This window comes from Sodiomyces alcalophilus, assembly GCF_042370955.1.
Source record: "Sodiomyces alcalophilus JCM 7366 unplaced genomic scaffold ACRALscaffold_1, whole genome shotgun sequence".
Taxonomy (NCBI): domain Eukaryota; kingdom Fungi; phylum Ascomycota; class Sordariomycetes; order Glomerellales; family Plectosphaerellaceae; genus Sodiomyces; species Sodiomyces alcalophilus.
In genome coordinates, this window is record NW_027263532.1 from 5,240,628 (window position 1) to 5,256,620 (window position 15,993).

A 15,993-nucleotide genomic window follows, 5' to 3' on the forward strand; every position below is an offset into this window, starting at 1 on the left:
ACTTCCTTCCTTCTTGACTACCAGAGGCCGAGGGTAAGGGCTTGAGCGGGGTGTTTTGTGATGCTCTGCTGCTGACGAGGAAGAGATGCTGTGAGACTGCGACGGAGACGAAGACTTGGGGACATACGGTCGATTGTCCAAATGATCCTCCTCCACTGAAGTCAACAATCGAATGGCGGCTGGGTTGGACGATTGGCCAGCAGGTATTGAGTCGTCGTGATAGTCGTCATAAGGAGGAAGATGGTATTCGGGAAACCGAGACGGCGACCCCGGGCGATCCATGATGGGCTACTGTGATGTTTATGTATGGATGGCGTGTCTCTGTTTTGTCCAGCAAACAGACGGGGAGGAATGTGGAACGCCGGGTTGGTTGTACAGATGTGGCCGAGCTGTTGTTGGGACGGAACGAGAGCGTAGGTCGTGCTACGTACGGCTTGCGCCGCAGTACCTGGGTGTCGTTTATCAATGCAGGAGGATCTGGATGATTGAGGTACAGTATAAACGTGTGCAGGTATCTCAGGAATGCGTAGTTGATGGAAGAATGGGGCGTGTGAAGGAGCTAGTGAAGGTAGTGGGATGGATGAGCAGGGAAAAGTGGGAGTGAGGTATGGGTTTATGCTCGAGATAGCTCGAGGGAGGTACGTACGGACGTACCTGCTTTGTTGGTTGCCTGTTGACCCGGCAACTGTGGAGCTTGGGCCACAAAGGTGTTTCACGGTTCTGTCGGCGTCCTTTAAAGTGGGTCAGGTACCGACACTGTGCAGTAGGTACGTACCTAATATCGTATCCCGTACCCATCTCGGTGAAGTACCGAAAGCGGCCCTCACCGAACACACCGAAAGTGACCAATATCATATATGTGAGAATGGCGATGCTGAATTCTTAACTTCGATTATTTCTACATTCCGACTACACCCAGGGGAATCTGCCATCTATGTACAATCATCTCGAACTTCCTCCGCACTTCTGCGTCCCACCTCACATCTTCCACAGCTCGCGCCATCGCCTCTCATCCGTCCTCAACGGCCCGTCAAACCGTCCAAACCGAGCCGGTAGACCCTCATTCGCCTCAGGGAGACAGATCCACTCCCTCACACAATCCGGCATCTCCTCCTTGAGGTGGCTGATACACACGAGCGCCTGGTCCGGCGACAGCCCCCCTACCCGTACCTCCGCCTTCTCCGCCACCTCGCTATCTACGACCTTGCCTGCCGCGTCGTACGTCTTCGCCTCCCCACGCACCAAGAACAGCATACACTTGTCGCGGACCTTTTCGTCCATGCCACCAAACGCCTCGTCCAGCACCACGACGTCCGGGTTCTTGATGACGGCACGTAGGAACAGCGCCACCCGCTGCGCGCTGAAGGAGAGCCGTCCGAAGAGATGATCATCGGCCCATCGGAGCGACTCAGTCGAGTCGTTCCCAGCAACTTTTTCCTGGTGGAGGTGATTCGGGTTCAGTTCAGGCGCAAACCACCGCAGCGTCGCCTCGACCTTGGCCCGGGCGTCGTCGTCCAGTTTCGGCACGCCCTTGAACGTGTCGGCCCACGCATTCTCGAGCACCTGCCGCACCGACAAGTAGGTCGGCATGTGCTGGTGAACTTCCGGGCTGGAATGGCCGATCCGCCTCTGGATATCCCAGTACGTGAGCGGCAGCCGCTGGCCCGATCCGGGCTCGGGGAGCCTGCTCCTGCCGAACAACCTGATGGGCAGCGAGTAGGTCTGCGGGTGGTCGGAGCAGAGAAGCGACACGAGCGTCGTCTTTCCCGAGCCGTTCGGGCCAAAGCAGCCCCATCGTTCTCCCCTGCGGACGGTCCACACGAGACCCGTTTTGGGCCCCCATGGCGTCTCCTCGGTCCAGTTGCCCAGCGCAATCTTGTCCCCATACCGGACCTGGACGCCATCCATTTCCACCAACGGCTCGCCTTCGGCCTGGCGACCGGGTAGGTCCGGTGCTTCCGTCACCTCTTCCGCGGTATGTCCTTGGCCGCTCCCCCCTTCACCCAGCGCTTCGCCGACAACCCCCTCGGTCGTAAGCGCCTTCCCCATCTCAGCCAGCGCACGAACTGGCAGCGTTTCATCTTCGGCCAAGGTCCCCTTCCACACGCCAGTCACGTACTTGCGTAGCCCTTCCATCACGACATCTTTCTCCCCCATGGACCCCACCTGGCAGTCACTCCGCAGGTAGATCAGATGCGTAATCCACTCGGGGATCGGATCCTGCGGTCGGGCCGTCAGGACCAGTCTCGGCGCAGCCCGTTCGGCCATGGATCGCAGAAGACCGCTCAGCGACGCAACAGTCGGCGGGTCCAGCCCCATAAACGGCTCGTCGAGCAGTAACACCTCCGGGGTCCTCAGCAAGGCCCTCGCGATGCGCGCCCTGCGGCCCTGGCCGTTGCTGAGGAACGCAACGGGCAAGTCGAGCAGCGGGCCGAGGCGCAGGTCCGACACGACGCGGTCCAGGAGACCCGGGGGCAGCTCGTGTTCGACTTGGGCGGGGGACTGGAGGGGGTTCAGGACCGTGTTTCCGAGTAAAAAGTCGCGAAGCGAAAAGTCGGTATCCTCGCGGAGAGATTCGTACCGCGCCGCGAGGTAGGCGCTCGTAGCGGGTCCAGAGAGGCCGCCGACCTGCTCGCCGTCGAACCCGACATAGCGAATGGCGCGGGACGGAGTGCGCAGGCGGTCGGGTACTTGGTCGGTGGAGAGATAGGGCCAGGAGCGGGCGCCAGGTGGGACTGAAATATGCTGGCCACGGAGGGCCTGGAGGAAGGTCGTCTTGCCAGAGAGCGAGGGACCTACGATGCACCAATGGCGTGGTGATTCCGTGGTCCTGGTGGGGATCTCAAAGTTGAGATCGTTAAAGAAGGGCGGGTTCGGCTGGGAGGAGGCCGAGCTTGGGTGGTGACGATAGAAAGTCCCGTTGGCGATCCGGAGAATGGGAGGAATGGGTGGCCGAGACGGAGGACGCATGTTGGCAGCTAGTCCTCCAATGGGCGCAACACTTGGATAAGACAATCTCAAGGTTCTATCCTGCCATTGCGAGTTTCCAGGAAGCACGCAGCATTTGATTGTGCCGGAAGACACCACGGGTGGGTTGAGAAGGTGTAGGAGTGTGAATATGTCTACGGAGTAAAAGATGAAATAAAATCCGGGGAAAGCTATAGGTAGCTCCGATTTCGGTCCACCACTAATGCCACCCCACCCCGGTCGTCTTAGGGAAGCCTGTCTTATGTAATCAGCCCAAGCTAAGGCACCAGAACCACGACGCAAGCTGCCAACAGCTTCGTGCTTTATTACTTCGTACTCCTACCAAGTCAGTTCTTCAGCCTTGCCATCAAACCAACCCAACTCCCAGCATTCGCCGACGGTGCCAGACCCGACCTTCATCCACATCAAGAGAACACCTGAACCTCTATACTTAACCCAGAAACCCCGCAAAGATGGCTGTACGCAACTCCTCGTCATCCCCCTCACACTCCCATCACCACTACTAACACCCAGACCATCAGATGCGAATCGTCCCCGCAAGCGGCAACTCCCAAACCTTCACAGCAGGCCACGCCGCCCCCTCCGTGCCAGGCCTCCACGACACCCTCCGCGCCGGCCTCGGCCCGTCCCCGCTCAGCTCTTCCGCCTCCCCCTCCCTCACCCCCAACAACGCCGCCGCAAGCGCCTCGACACCCTCGGCCGCGCTGACCAGCGCCCACCCGCTCGAAGCCCGGCTCAAGAACTGGGAAGCCTCGCAGGAGGCCCTGCGCATGGAGACCCTCCGCCGGACCTACGGCGCCGCCGAGCCCATCCGCCGCCAGATGGAGCTCAAGATCACCCGCAACGGCTCCTGGCGCCCGTCCGCCCTCGGAGGCGGGCCCCACGCCATGTCGCACCACGAGGAGATCCTGCGCGGCCGCGACGAGTCGATCACCTGGGAGGACGTCTTCACGGGGGATGAGGCCGGTACCGGTGGCGCTGGAAATGCCGTGCTGGTGGGTATGCATGAGGAGATGGAGCGGAAGCTGCGGATGTGAGCGTTGAAGCGGGTGGGCGAGGACGTGGGAACACAGAATACGACAGCCTATTACTGAGTTGAGCTTGGCCCGGGCTTTCACTGTAAGACTACGAGTTTATGGGAGGGGTTGACCGGCAAAGGCTCCAGTTGGGCGCAGATAGACACATAGGCTAGCGACGGTTACTGTGGTCGAGGTCAGGGAAGCCAGTGATATCACAAAGACATAATAGCCACACACTTTACTGCTTGATGACAAGTTGAGAGCATGCACCGCTCATTCATTGCTAAACCGGCTGTGGTATGATAATGCTCTCCGGTGTTCCCATAATATAAAACGACCCTACTTGCATCGTACCTAAAGACAACATCATAAGGCGGGCGATGGAAATAATGAACGATGGAGCAACGGAACCCAAGCGCATCATGAGAACAAAACATAACGCCGTCCGAGCCCGTCGTCCTCCTGCTGTCTTTCCGGCGTGTCTTTCCGTTGCGTGGTTCCGCCGTGCCCTTCAGCCCCGAACCGGACGGGTCATCCAACAGTGGCACCTTTGGGCGATGCAAAACAATCCGGATCTGAGAGCACCCTTACACGACAGAAAAAAAACCAGTTTCAATGGAAAAGGGAACCGGACAGTAGCCGGAGATACCACCACCAATCCGAGGTCCAGGCACAGGCGCCCTCGCAACTCTACCCAGCGAAAGTGCGCCCGTGCCAGGTCTGTTCCGGGACGCTTCTTGGATTGTAGCCCCCTAGCAAAACCCTTGTGACATGCTTGGATCCGATATTCGATAACGGCCCTGCTCTTCCCAGACCCAGCAAGGTACTTTCGTAGGCCTGTTTCTCGATTCTCTTTCAGTTCTCCCCTCCCAATGCCCCTCCATGTAATCCAACAATATCTCTTTGGGTAAGAAAAAGAGGGACAGGGGTTCGCGATGGGGCAAGTAAAGAAAATGAAAATAAAAATAAAAACAAGAAGAACCGCAAGATGGAAGCGGCCACCTCTTCAATGGGGTAGTACGCCGATACGCCGCCGTCTGACTTTCAGAACCCGCCGAGTAAAATCAAAGGGAAGACCGAGAAAGAGGAAGGGTGACAGGTTGGACCAGGTCATAGAATTACACAGCAACCGCCCCCGTCGTTCCGATGGCGTCCGCCTCCCGATGCAGACTTACTGCCTCCCTTGGGCTCCTCTTCGTCGATGATATCGGCGGGGCGGACGGTCATGTGCACAACATTGGCCGCGTCGGCGCTGAAGTGGTACTCTGGGGAGGGGAAAAACACAAGTCAGCTCTGCATTCGTCCAAGCCGGAAAGAAAAAGGAGATGGAGAGGGGTAGAGAACAAAAGAAAAAAGAAGAAAAAAAAACTCACGTTTCAGCGGCTCCTTGTCGTCCAACAACTTTCCAAAGTGGATGAGTCGGATACTGCTCGGGCTCGCGGGCTTGGGCTCCCACTCTTCCCTCCATTCCCGCAGAATCAGCTCCTTGAGGGTGTACACGCTGATGGTAAAGGGGTCGGTCCTGCCCTCGGCCGTCTTGCCGGGTACGGTGACGTTGCGCTTGGCGAGGTACCGCTCATCGATGCGGTACGGGTGGCGGGCCCCGGTGGTGAGCAGCAGGGTGATGTTGCAGACGAGCACGTCGGACGGCTGGACGCTCTGGACATGCTCGACGGAAGGCCCGATGGCCATCGACTCGGACGTATCGGTCTTGGTGGGCTGGCCAGCCACGGCAGTTGTTGCAGCTGTTGCAGTCGTTTCTTCGGTCGCCGCCGCCCTCTCCTTGCCCTTGTCCGTAGTAGGTTCAATCATGTCTCTGCCGCCATCGTGATTATTGGGGTTGGAGGAGGAAGGGGCGGTGTCCTTTGTTGTACTTGGGCGAGGCGTCGTCGTGGAACCGACGTCGTGCGTCGTTGTCGGTGGTGGGTCCGTACTCAGGCCAGGATCGGTGGTAGGATGGGGGAGGTCGGTCATGGGGACAGCGTCGCTTGGTTGGCCGTGGCTGTTGGGTTCTTCGACTGGTTGTTGTTGTTGTTGTTGTGAAGCTTGAGCGCCGCTCACGTCGGTTGTCGGACGATCCGAGTCGGCCATGACGGTTTACGCCGGCTCTGCTGACGTTCTGAACCACCGTAAGATGCCCCTGGCGAGGAACGAGAAGGCGGAAAAAGGAGGCCGATGACACTTTGCAGGGGTTTGTGAAAGTCGTCAGGCCTCGAGGAAGGGACAAACACCCAGTGGCCAATGACAATGGCGATGGAGGGATGAGCAAGGATGGAAAGAAGAAAAAAAGAAGACGAAAAAACCACGGGATTAATCGGTTCGGAACCTACGGCCTCTCGCGGTGGCGAGGATTGGATTGACTCTTGCTGGCCGTGGCCCTTTGGGATGAACCCAGTTGAATTCACCACATATGACGGTAAAAAGGATGTAAAGAAGAAGAATAAAAGCCCGTCGGAAAACGAGGCTGTCAAAACGAACAAGTCGAAAAGTGATGGGGTGGGGGATGGAAGAGGGAAGGTCAACGTCGATGACCAGTGGTGATGGTAGTGAGGTAGTGTACTCAGTACAACGTATTCGTACGAAGTACTTGGTACAGAGATGCCAACCTGGGGAAGTTTGGTTCAGATCAGAACGTCCTCAGACGGTTGGCCCGCCACACTGGGCCAAGGTCCTAGGTACAACGTACAAAGTACCTAAGAGGATCTGGGGGTCTGGATTGGCATGGGCCTGGGTTGGGCCTGCGAGGTGAGCTGCTAAAGTGGGGAAGCATTACCATTGCGGCGTAGTATGGATGTACCGGTACCTCTGTTCCCAAGTGCTTATCTTCATGTGTCTCCAATCCCACGTAATTCTACAAGGTTTCTGTACGACACGACACTCTACCTTGTACATGTACCTTCTCGAGGCCAGCTTCATTTAGGGCAAGACGCCAAGGTGGGTCACTAGGTACGTACCCAGATGCCCGCCATCACCGCACGCAAACGTCGATTGTCGTCAATCGCAATCATCCTCCTTTCTCCTCTCGCTCACCTCACGCAACAGAACTTTTCCACCTTTCCACACAAATACGGTACTAATTCCCTGCAATCGGGCCGCATGGGAGGCCAGCGAATGGTGTACCGTACCGGTACCTGAGCCCCCTGGCCCGCGCAGGCGCTAATGTTGATATCGTTCTAGCTCGTCAAGCCACCGGACATGAGCGATCGTCCATTATCGAAACCAGATCGTACCAAGACTTGTCTCTAGCTTGGACTTGATGAGAGCGGCAGAAAAGAAAGGAAAAAAAAGAAAGAACGAAAAGCAGGAACGAAAAGAAAAGAAAAGAGGGAAACAAGCCGGGGTCTACAGGGCCCAGGGGAAAAAGGGGAAACGGGAAAAAGAAATAAGAAAAGAGAATCAAATCAAGACAACGACAAACAGAATCAACCATCCGAGACATTACTCAACTTTCTGCGGTTGGACAAAACTGGAAGGAAACAAGGGTCAAAAGACAGACATCTAGAAAATACACGACCAAGCTCACAAGTAATATATGACATGCACGCCCCCTTCATCTCTCACAGCATCAGTAGGTCCCCGTTGCTCCCCACCCCCTGCGTCGGCTGCACAACTTGCTGCGCCGAGTTTTGGTTCACCACATACCCCGTCTCGTACCCGCTGTTCCCCCCAAACACGTCGCCCTGGTCGATCCGCATCGACGCCATCTGCTGCGTCCCAATCCCCGAAAAGTACGCGTCCGCCTCGCTCACCGCCTGCGCCAAGTTTCCGTTCTCGTTGCCGCCGTCGCTGCCGCCACCGCCACCGCCGACTCCCCCCACCCCGGCTGCCCGATTCCTAGCATCAATGTCCGCAGGCTGACCCCCCTTCCCCAGCTGGCTGAGGCTCTTCTGGCTGTCCAAAAACCCAACCCCCCGCGGTGTCGTCGGCGTCGTTGTCGCCGCCACCTCCTGCCGCTGCAACGCCGGCGAATCCTGCAGCCGCCGAGGCCGCGCCGACCGGAACACCGTCTGCACCGGCTTCAGGTACACCGTCGCCAGCGTGCCGACGTTGAGGCACATCTCCTCCAGCGTCACGGGGTCCAGCCGCTCCGACTCGGCCGTGATGGGCGGCTTCTCGCTCATCACAATCTGCCGCGCCGCGTTCATGTCTGTCGACAGCAGCCGCCAGTACATGTACGCCCTGTCCCGCAGGTCCGGGTTGTCCGTCTCCTCCGTCGCCCACTTGAGCACCCGCGGCACCAGCTCCTGGCCCTTGGTCGGCCGCTGGATGAACAGCTTCACCGTCGCCGTGAGGAGCGCCAGTTGCACCTCCACCGGCTCCTCCGCAAACGAGTACAAAAAGTCCTCCAGGAGCACGTCGCTGTTCTCGATCCGGTCCGCGTACTGCCCAATCACCCACACCATCGCCGCCTTGGCCTCCGGCTCGTCCAGGGAATCCAGGTGCTCGCACAGCGTGCCGATGATGGACTCGTACTGGTTCGGGTACTTGCGGAAGATGTTCCGGATCACCACCGTCGCCTCCTGCACAATGTACGTCACCTTGCTGGCCACCAGCTCCAGCAGGAGGTCGATGCAGTGCTGCGCCGCCGGCTCGATCTTGATGGCCAGCTTCCCAATCGCCCGCACCGCCTTGCGCACAAAGTGCACGTCAATCTCCGTCGCGTACTCCCGCAGCTCCGTCAGCACCTCGTTGATGTTCTTCTCGTTGGCCAGCATGAAGATGAGCTCGAGCTTGGTCACCTTGACGTAGATCGGGTCGTTGTACTTGCAGAAGAACACGCGGATGTCGTTGCGGAGCACCTCGGGCCGCCTCTGCAGGATGAGCAGCGCGTTGCGCAGGGCGAGGTACTGCACTTCGGGTCCCTTGGCCAGAAGCGTCACCAGCGGCGGCGACAGCTTCCTGCACAGCGCCGTGATCTGCTTCTTGTCGGCGATGTAGTTCAAGAGGTAGAGAATCACCCGGATGCACGTGAGCACCACGGCCGAGTTGGAGTGCGATAGCCGCGGCGCGATGCGCTCAGCCAGGAGCAACGCTTCCCCCGACTCTTGTGGTACGTAAGACATGAGCGCCTCCAGGATGTATGTCTGACCCCACCTGTCATACCGTGTATTGTAAGCTCAGCTGCCCTCCCCAACCTGATCTCGGAGAAGAGCGAAAGAGTGGGATACGTACTCGGAGCAATCTGGTAGAATGGCGACCATCTTGGAAGCATTGCTGTAGTCGATGGTAAGCTTGATCGAGTCGCTCCGCTCCCAAATGTCCATCAATGCCGCCAAGGCGCTGGCCACGACCGTGGGGTTGTCGTCTCGCAGCAATGTATTCAGGCGGTCGATGAGGTCCGAAGCCTCCACCATTCGCCTGTCGTGGTCGTAAAGCTTCGCGACACAGTACGCTGCCGTCTTGCGCACGTACGGGTCGGCATCTCTCAACGTGCGCTTCACGATGGGGACCGTGGCCTCGACATACTCGCGGACGTGGATGTAAGACATGGTTCGCAATGCCAGCGCGCGCACTAGAGGATTCGGGTCTTCCATGTCCTATACCACTTTTGTCAGTTCGGTACATACCACGGTGCCGTATGATCAATGGATGGAGAGGACGGTTCTTCCATACCCGCTGTAACACCGGTATCGCCTGGAGAGAAATCTCCGGCCGCATCCTAGCGTAGTTGACGAGAAATAGGAAACACCTGGTCACACGATATCAGATCTCGCTGGATCAACCCCAAAGCCTCACACTGAGAAACTGCCCCAACATCGACGTACATTTTCTTGATCTCCAAGCTCTGGATGTGCATGCAGCCGATAATGTCCGGAAACAACGCGACCATATCGTTATTGCTCATCGTCATATTTGCCACGATCTTCTTGAGAGCAATCTTCTTGCTCTGGTTGTTCTTATCTTTCCGGCCTCCGCCATTGAGTTCGAGCCGCAGCTCTGCGACCTTGCCCTTGGGGGATGTTAGTTCAGTCGACAACGTCGGTGGGGGCATGTATGCCATGAACATGGCCGGCAATGCGAAGCAACAAGGGAAAACAAGAATCGAAAGGCGAAAGGGAGAGAATAAAACGAAGCGAGGAGAGAATGCCTGCTGCTTACCCTGGCGAATAGCTTGGAGTCACCTCCGGCCTGAGAGCTCGACATGACGGGCAGACCTGGGCCCTACCGGCTCACGTCTTCTATGGCCAAGCGTTGGGAGGAGTCTGGATAGACGAATTCGGCGAATCGGCGAGAGAGAAACTGACCAGGCGGCGTTCGAACGATTGTTGGGATCCCTGACAAGTCTTGTCTTCCTCTATCTCCTTCTCTTTTCTCCACCCCACCTCCTCTTGGGTGGCTAGTCCAGGGGGATCGCGTGGGAGTTAGACAGCAGTTCCAACGGTGGCAGGGGACCCCGAATGCAACCCCCACAGCTCAAGTTGGCGTGAACCCTGGTAAAGAGCTGCAGAGGTCTCTCCTGATGCTCTGGAATCGAGGAAGGTGGTGTGGACGCCGGGTCACATGGGGGACGCAAGGGGACGTTGGTGAGGAGCGCCGGCCAATGGGCCAATGGTCGCGACCGTTGGAATAGTGGCGTTGAAACGGAAGGGATTACAATTAGAGTATTCTGTCGGTTGGAGTATTCCGTCGGTGCGTTTCGTCGGATTATCGGATTCTCGGTCGGTCCTTCGTGCGCATCTTAGATGTGCCTGGGCTTCTGCTTGAGAAAAAAGAAGGGAGAATAGGGGTTGACAAGAGAGGAAGTGTACGGAGTATGGAGTGCGGTCCAGCAAGGGGGGTGCAATCGTCAAGGTGTCCGCCTACTAATTCTTATCGATAACAACCGATGCTTACTAAGCTGCATGCCATGGCAATGGCACCTCAACGAGGCCGAGCTGCCATTACAGTCGTCCAGAACATCCATCGTCATCGACCACCACAGCATCACCCTCTCTGCAGACGACGCGAAACCCGCCAAAATTCATCGCCATGACATCCGCTAAACAAGACGTGCCCAGCTGGGTCGCACAGCTCAGTTCGCCCCCTCCAGCAAAGGCCAGGATTCCCGGCATCCCGGACCCCTTAGGTTACCCATCGTCGCAGTCGCAAACCGCGTCTGGCAAAGTCAGTCCAGTTACCGTCTCTCGCCCTCGCCCGTCCGTGTGCAGCAGCCGCCACATCATGACCCTAGTTCTATCAACTAACAAAGACCCGTTCGCCCCTGAACAGAAACAGAAAGACCCCAAGAACCAGCCGCGCAAGCAACCAACCCCGGAAGAGATGGACACATTGAAACTCAAGAAGGCGTGGGAGACGGCCCTCGCCCCGGCCAAGAGCCTCCCCATGACCGCCTTCATGATGTACATGTCCGGCAACTCGCTTCAAATCTTCAGCATCATGATGGTCTTCATGGCCTTCAAGAACCCCCTCATGGGCCTCCTCAACGTCAATGCCGCCTTCACCCGCTTCGAGTCCGAGTCGAACCGCGACAAGATGCTGCAGGTCAAGATGGCCTACGTCGCTATGCAGGTCCTCGCCCTCGCCGTGGGGGTATGGAAGATTAATGCCATGGGGTTGTTGCCGTACGTCTAGTTATCCCCTGGTCATCATTTTGCTTGATTCTTCCCCCCATTGCCCGCCACCCCCGACATGCTGACATTTTCATCTCTAGAACCACGCGGTCGGATTGGCTGGCTTGGGAACATCTGAGGGAACCGTTGGAACGAGCTGTCCCTGCTTTGTGAGGAGTGGTGTATATCTCGTGCAATTCAACATGATTCGGCGTTACGGTGCTTGCGAAGTCCTATTGTCCTAAGAGTCTGCAGGCATTTCCCGATGGTTGCTCCTTGGCTCGCATAATTCGAGGTGCATTTCCGTGCGATACCCCTTGCAGCCCAGTACCGCATATCTCAAACAGCTTCGCCGTGCGCTACCATGGCGTCTAAACTATTGGGCTTTCCCAGGCAGGGTCTCCCGAGAATCCCACGAACGGAAACATGTCACTGCCAGGCGAAAAATGGGCGTCAAGTGAAGGTCCGGAAGAGCGGGTAGGAAAATAAAATGGGTGTCCTGCTACGAGTATGCTGTGGAGGGGATATAATGATTACGATAATAGGTCAACAGGTTGTATTCTGCGTTCGATGCCGCAAGAGAGAAACGCTATACTGCTCTTCCCTTCGTCAGTTACCACTCATCAAAATCCTCTGCTTGTGCCTCACAGCTCAGTCGGTTGGTCGCGGAAACATGAAGCGATGCTCTAAGGGAGCAAGTACATAACATCCCATCACACGGACGACAAAGTGAAGGAAAAGAAAGCACCCGACAGGTTACTTGGCAGGCTTCCTGGTTAGTAGGAGCTATAAGAACAGCATGGAACTGTATCTATGACTGCCTGTCGCCCCGTACAGCTCGCCCTTCCATTGGCCAAACAGAATCCATGGTCGTCAGCACGTCTTGCGCACGACAACGAGGTGAGATCCGAGGTCAAGAGATCAACGGACATTGAAGCCAGGAAGGATGGGAACAAGTCATGCAATGGAGATGCAAAGTGCGCAGAAGCACAGTATGGTATATTGAGCGCCAGACCCTCGTCTCTGCCATGCCACAGTTCCAACGTCAGGCAATCCCCTCCGATATGGGAACCAAAGGACCCAAGCCACTTCATCGCCGGTTCGGCAAATAAATAAAAAATCCACAGAAAAGCAATCCATCATGACAAAACGTGGTATCTCATCCGCACACCTCTCGTAAACCAATCATTCTCCGCAGCGGGCGAATGTCCTTTCGCGCAGCAGCGCGTCCACGCATAAACGAGCAGCTCGACATGACGCATACGCAGGCAAAATCCTTGGTATTCTGTTTTCTTTTTTTGCGAGCAAACAAAGTCTTCCGTCTTGGCTTCGTGGTCTTTACACCTTGCTGACGTGATGGGACGCAACCGCGTCGCTGCCCTTCTCCGCGTGTACGGTGGTCCCGTCGGCAGCAGGCGTGCCCTCGTCGTTGAAGGCCTTCTCGACGGCTTGAATGGCGGCCTCGGCCTTCTCCCTGTCCTCGAACACTGGTTGTCCACGAGCGTTAGCAGACCGAGTTGTGAAATGATGTCTCTGGATAAGAAAAACGGGAAAGGGCAAGAAAAAGGGCCTTTGGACGTACGGAAAGCCAACTCCTCAAGAGTTCGGCCGGCGGTTTCGGGGAAGAAGAAGTAGACGAAGCAGATCTCGAACGCTATGGAAAGTCAGGTTAGCCGGGAGTCGCCGTGGGTGGGCCAGGAACCAGGACCGGGAAGAACGTACCGAGCCAGCAGCAATAGAAAATGAGGTAGCGCCAGCCAGAGTTGTTGAGACCGATGGGGTTGACGAAGGTGGTGAAGAAGTTGGCGAGACGACCAAACAGCTGGAAGAAGGAAATACCGCGAGAGCGGAGGGCATAGGGCCAGAGTTCGACGAGGTACGTGTAGGTCAGCGCGTTAAAGCCAATGTTGTAGGCGGGCGAGTAGGCAAAGATCCAGAAGATGGTTGCGATGGACGCGCCCTGGAGGTTGCCATGTTAGTACGTGCTCAGGTCTGGCGTAGGCGCAGAAACGGCGTGTAGCCAAGTCCCAAGACACATACCTTGTTGGTGTAATCGTTCTCCACGGCATGCATGGCGCGCTCCATGGAGACAGTCCATGCAATGTAGACTGTTTCGTACGTAGGCCAACAAGTCAGTAAACATAAAATGAAACAGACGGGAGAACAGTGGTAGATGGCGGCAGCACTCACCTGTCATCAGGGCGATAGTGCAGGTCATGTACATGACACGGCGACGGAAGCGACGGACAAGCATGGCGACAGTGAAACCGCAGATCAAGCTCCAGCATGCGATACCGAGGTTGATGCGCTGCATGTCCTGGGTATTTGTCATGCCAATCATGCCGAGAATCTCGCCCAGGTAGTATGAGATGAGGGTATTGCCGGACCACTGGGTGAAGCTGTTGGGAGAAAAGAAAAGCACGTCAGCATCGGATTCCCCTGCGACGACAACCGCCCTACTGAGGGTGAACTTACAGGCCAAGGAACATGGAGACCAAGGCTCGGCGTCGGTTGCCCGCGGTATTGAGAATGTCGGCCCAGCTCATCTTTGCGGCCTCCAACTCGAGCTTGATGGTAGTCTGAATCTGAGCAAACTCGGCCTTGACGAACTCCTCGCCACGGAGACCCTCGCTGTGGTACTTTTTAAGGATATCGTGAGCCTCCTCGCTGCGGTCTTTGGAGATCAGCCATCGAGGGCTCTCGGGGAGGAGCCTGGGTTGCGCCAGACAAGTCAGCCAAGCGGAACGATAACATTTCCCCCCCCCCCCTGGGGTCAGAACACGGGCAGCCACTCACAAAACGAAGCCGATCTGGAGGAGAGAGGGGCAGATCTGCAGCCAGGAGGGGATGCGCCACGCCATGTCGCTTTTGATGGTGTTGGTGCCAAAGGTGATACCGGCAGCCATGATCTAATGTCAAGAAAAAGGGTCAGTTATAGCTCGCAGTCATATGGGCGTCAGGGCCCAGCCAGCCAGTCCAAAGGGGAAGCCAAGTTAGTTTACCTGTCCAACGAAGTAGGCGACGTTGAAAAGCGAGGTCAAAATGGGACGCTCCTTGGGATAGCTGAGTTCGCCGATAAGCGAAGAGCCGGCGACGATACAGGTCGGAATACCGAAGCCAAGAATCATGCGGGCAACGATGTACATGCCGACTGTCACAGACACAAAGTCAGACCCAGTTGTCGCAATGGGCAAGAGGCGGAACGAGAAGGACAGGGGTTTACTGAACTCACCATGTCTAGAAAATCCCTGAATGATAGCACCAATGATCATGACAACGCTGCCGCCAAAGATGGCCCATCGACGGCCAAATTTGTCGTTGATCCAAGGGATGAACGGAAGAGAAAGACAGGAACCCAGGGGGTAAGCGGCAGCGATGATGCCTCGCAAGGCACCCTCAGGCTCACCCATGTCTATAGTGGCACGAAAATACATTATTAGCGAACTGATGGCCGATTGGATCTCGTTTCACAGCTCAGGGGGGGAAAAAGCATACATGCATTCCAGGAATCGACCATCTGGAGGGCGTTGATCATTTGCGAGTCGAAGCCGGAGGTCAACTCGATACCCATACAAGTCGGGAACAGCATGAGGTAGAGGTATCGCAGATTTGGCTTCTTGAACCATGGCACGGTATCTTCCTCTGCGATACGGGTGAGGACGGGGTCGGCGGCACCCGTTTCGGCCTTGCGGGCAAACGAGTTGCCCTGACCGCCGATGGCGGCCTCGGGAGCTTCGCGAGACATTGTTGGCTCGTCGTGGAGGACGGGATCGCGAAGGGTGGTTCGGCGGTGCGGTGCTGCGCTTGGAGGAGAGACGACCACGGGAGGATTTGGGGGTTCTTCACAAGGGACAAGAAGGAATAAATCTTCTCAGTCCTCAAAGAAGAAGCAAACGGAAACCTCTCGATACGAGCCCGCTACCGACACCGAAAAGGTAATCGGGGGAAACACCGACACTTATATGGAGACCAAGGTCCATGGAGCTTCCCCCCACCCCCTGTCTATCCCCTCTTCCCTCCACAGAGGGTCCAACCTCCCCCAGATCCCCATGGGCCGTCAGGAGCACCTCGAGCCATGCAATGCTACATTGCCAACTTAGCACACTTAGTAAGTACAACGTACCCTGGGGACCTCGGACGCAGCTGGTCGGGAGGGCGGGAGTGTTTACCTTGGCATGGCAGCCTCCTTGGAGAAGGGCCGAAGATGAAAGCAATGCGCTGGTTGGAGGAAAGACGAGTGCCAAGAATACCAGAGTCGGATTATTCCTTTAGACGAGTGACATGATGATCAACCTGTCTGAAGCAAGGTAGAGTCAAGGCAATATTGGGCGGTAGGTAACCCGGGGTGGGCTAGGAGCCAGGTCCGCCGTCAGGGGGGGGTTGGACGAGGAACATGGGGTCCCATGGAGAAAGTGGCCATAGGTACGCGCCAGAGC

General features: G+C 56.8%; 6 protein-coding genes across 6 annotated transcripts; 2 read left to right on the forward strand and 4 right to left on the reverse strand.

Annotated features, from left to right (window-relative positions):
* Positions 1-861: 861 nt before the first annotated feature.
* ACRALDRAFT_1059231 (uncharacterized protein) lies at positions 862-3,096 on the reverse strand. The gene is made up of 2 exons (XM_071015995.1): positions 3,074-3,096; positions 862-2,991 (listed from the first exon to the last, which is right to left on the reverse strand). The coding sequence occupies exon 2, from the start codon at positions 2,968-2,970 to the stop codon at positions 979-981; it is 1,992 nt and encodes a 663-aa protein (XP_070880113.1). The 5' UTR covers positions 2,971-2,991; positions 3,074-3,096; the 3' UTR covers positions 862-978.
* A 344-nt stretch (positions 3,097-3,440) lies between these two features.
* ACRALDRAFT_1066532 (uncharacterized protein) lies at positions 3,441-4,025 on the forward strand (the record flags this gene model as incomplete). Its single annotated transcript, XM_071017357.1, has 2 exons — positions 3,441-3,446; positions 3,510-4,025. 2 exons carry the CDS (start codon positions 3,441-3,443, stop codon positions 4,023-4,025), a joined length of 522 nt encoding a protein of 173 aa, XP_070880114.1.
* A 1,092-nt stretch (positions 4,026-5,117) lies between these two features.
* ACRALDRAFT_2039591 (uncharacterized protein) lies at positions 5,118-6,098 on the reverse strand (the record flags this gene model as incomplete). Its single annotated transcript, XM_071020972.1, has 2 exons — positions 5,118-5,272; positions 5,381-6,098. 2 exons carry the CDS (start codon positions 6,096-6,098, stop codon positions 5,118-5,120), a joined length of 873 nt encoding a protein of 290 aa, XP_070880115.1.
* Positions 6,099-7,313: 1,215 nt separating this feature from the next.
* Positions 7,314-10,757, reverse strand: ACRALDRAFT_1037963 (uncharacterized protein). Its single transcript, XM_071015076.1, has 5 exons — positions 10,107-10,757; positions 9,773-9,957; positions 9,621-9,696; positions 9,180-9,544; positions 7,314-9,101 (listed from the first exon to the last, which is right to left on the reverse strand). The coding sequence occupies exons 1-5, from the start codon at positions 10,149-10,151 to the stop codon at positions 7,565-7,567; spliced, it is 2,208 nt and encodes a 735-aa protein (XP_070880116.1). The 5' UTR covers positions 10,152-10,757; the 3' UTR covers positions 7,314-7,564.
* A 219-nt stretch (positions 10,758-10,976) lies between these two features.
* ACRALDRAFT_2094596 (uncharacterized protein) lies at positions 10,977-11,731 on the forward strand (the record flags this gene model as incomplete). The annotated part of the gene is made up of 3 exons (XM_071022675.1): positions 10,977-11,120; positions 11,217-11,569; positions 11,659-11,731. 3 exons carry the CDS (start codon positions 10,977-10,979, stop codon positions 11,729-11,731), a joined length of 570 nt encoding a protein of 189 aa, XP_070880117.1.
* Positions 11,732-12,895: 1,164 nt separating this feature from the next.
* ACRALDRAFT_2096446 (uncharacterized protein) lies at positions 12,896-15,302 on the reverse strand (the record flags this gene model as incomplete). Its single annotated transcript, XM_071022784.1, has 10 exons — positions 12,896-13,044; positions 13,140-13,211; positions 13,280-13,517; positions 13,598-13,665; positions 13,748-13,956; positions 14,033-14,269; positions 14,354-14,466; positions 14,560-14,708; positions 14,790-14,969; positions 15,053-15,302. 10 exons carry the CDS (start codon positions 15,300-15,302, stop codon positions 12,896-12,898), a joined length of 1,665 nt encoding a protein of 554 aa, XP_070880118.1.
* Positions 15,303-15,993: the final 691 nt, after the last annotated feature.

What these genes read in the sequence shown, in the direction of transcription:
- ACRALDRAFT_1059231 (XM_071015995.1), bottom strand. Translation starts at nt 2,970, where the DNA reads ATGCGTCCTCCGTCTCGGCCACCCATTCCTCCCATTCTCCGGATCGCC.
- ACRALDRAFT_1037963 (XM_071015076.1), bottom strand. Translation starts at nt 10,151, where the DNA reads ATGTCGAGCTCTCAGGCCGGAGGTGACTCCAAGCTATTCGCCAGG. An exon ending in AGCTTGGAGATCAAGAAAAT is followed by an intron (nt 9,697 to 9,772) that starts GTACGTCGATGT and finishes TCGTGTGACCAG; the next exon opens with GTGTTTCCTATTTCTCGTCA. An exon ending in CGATACCGGTGTTACAGCGG is followed by an intron (nt 9,545 to 9,620) that starts GTATGGAAGAAC and finishes AAAGTGGTATAG; the next exon opens with GACATGGAAGACCCGAATCC.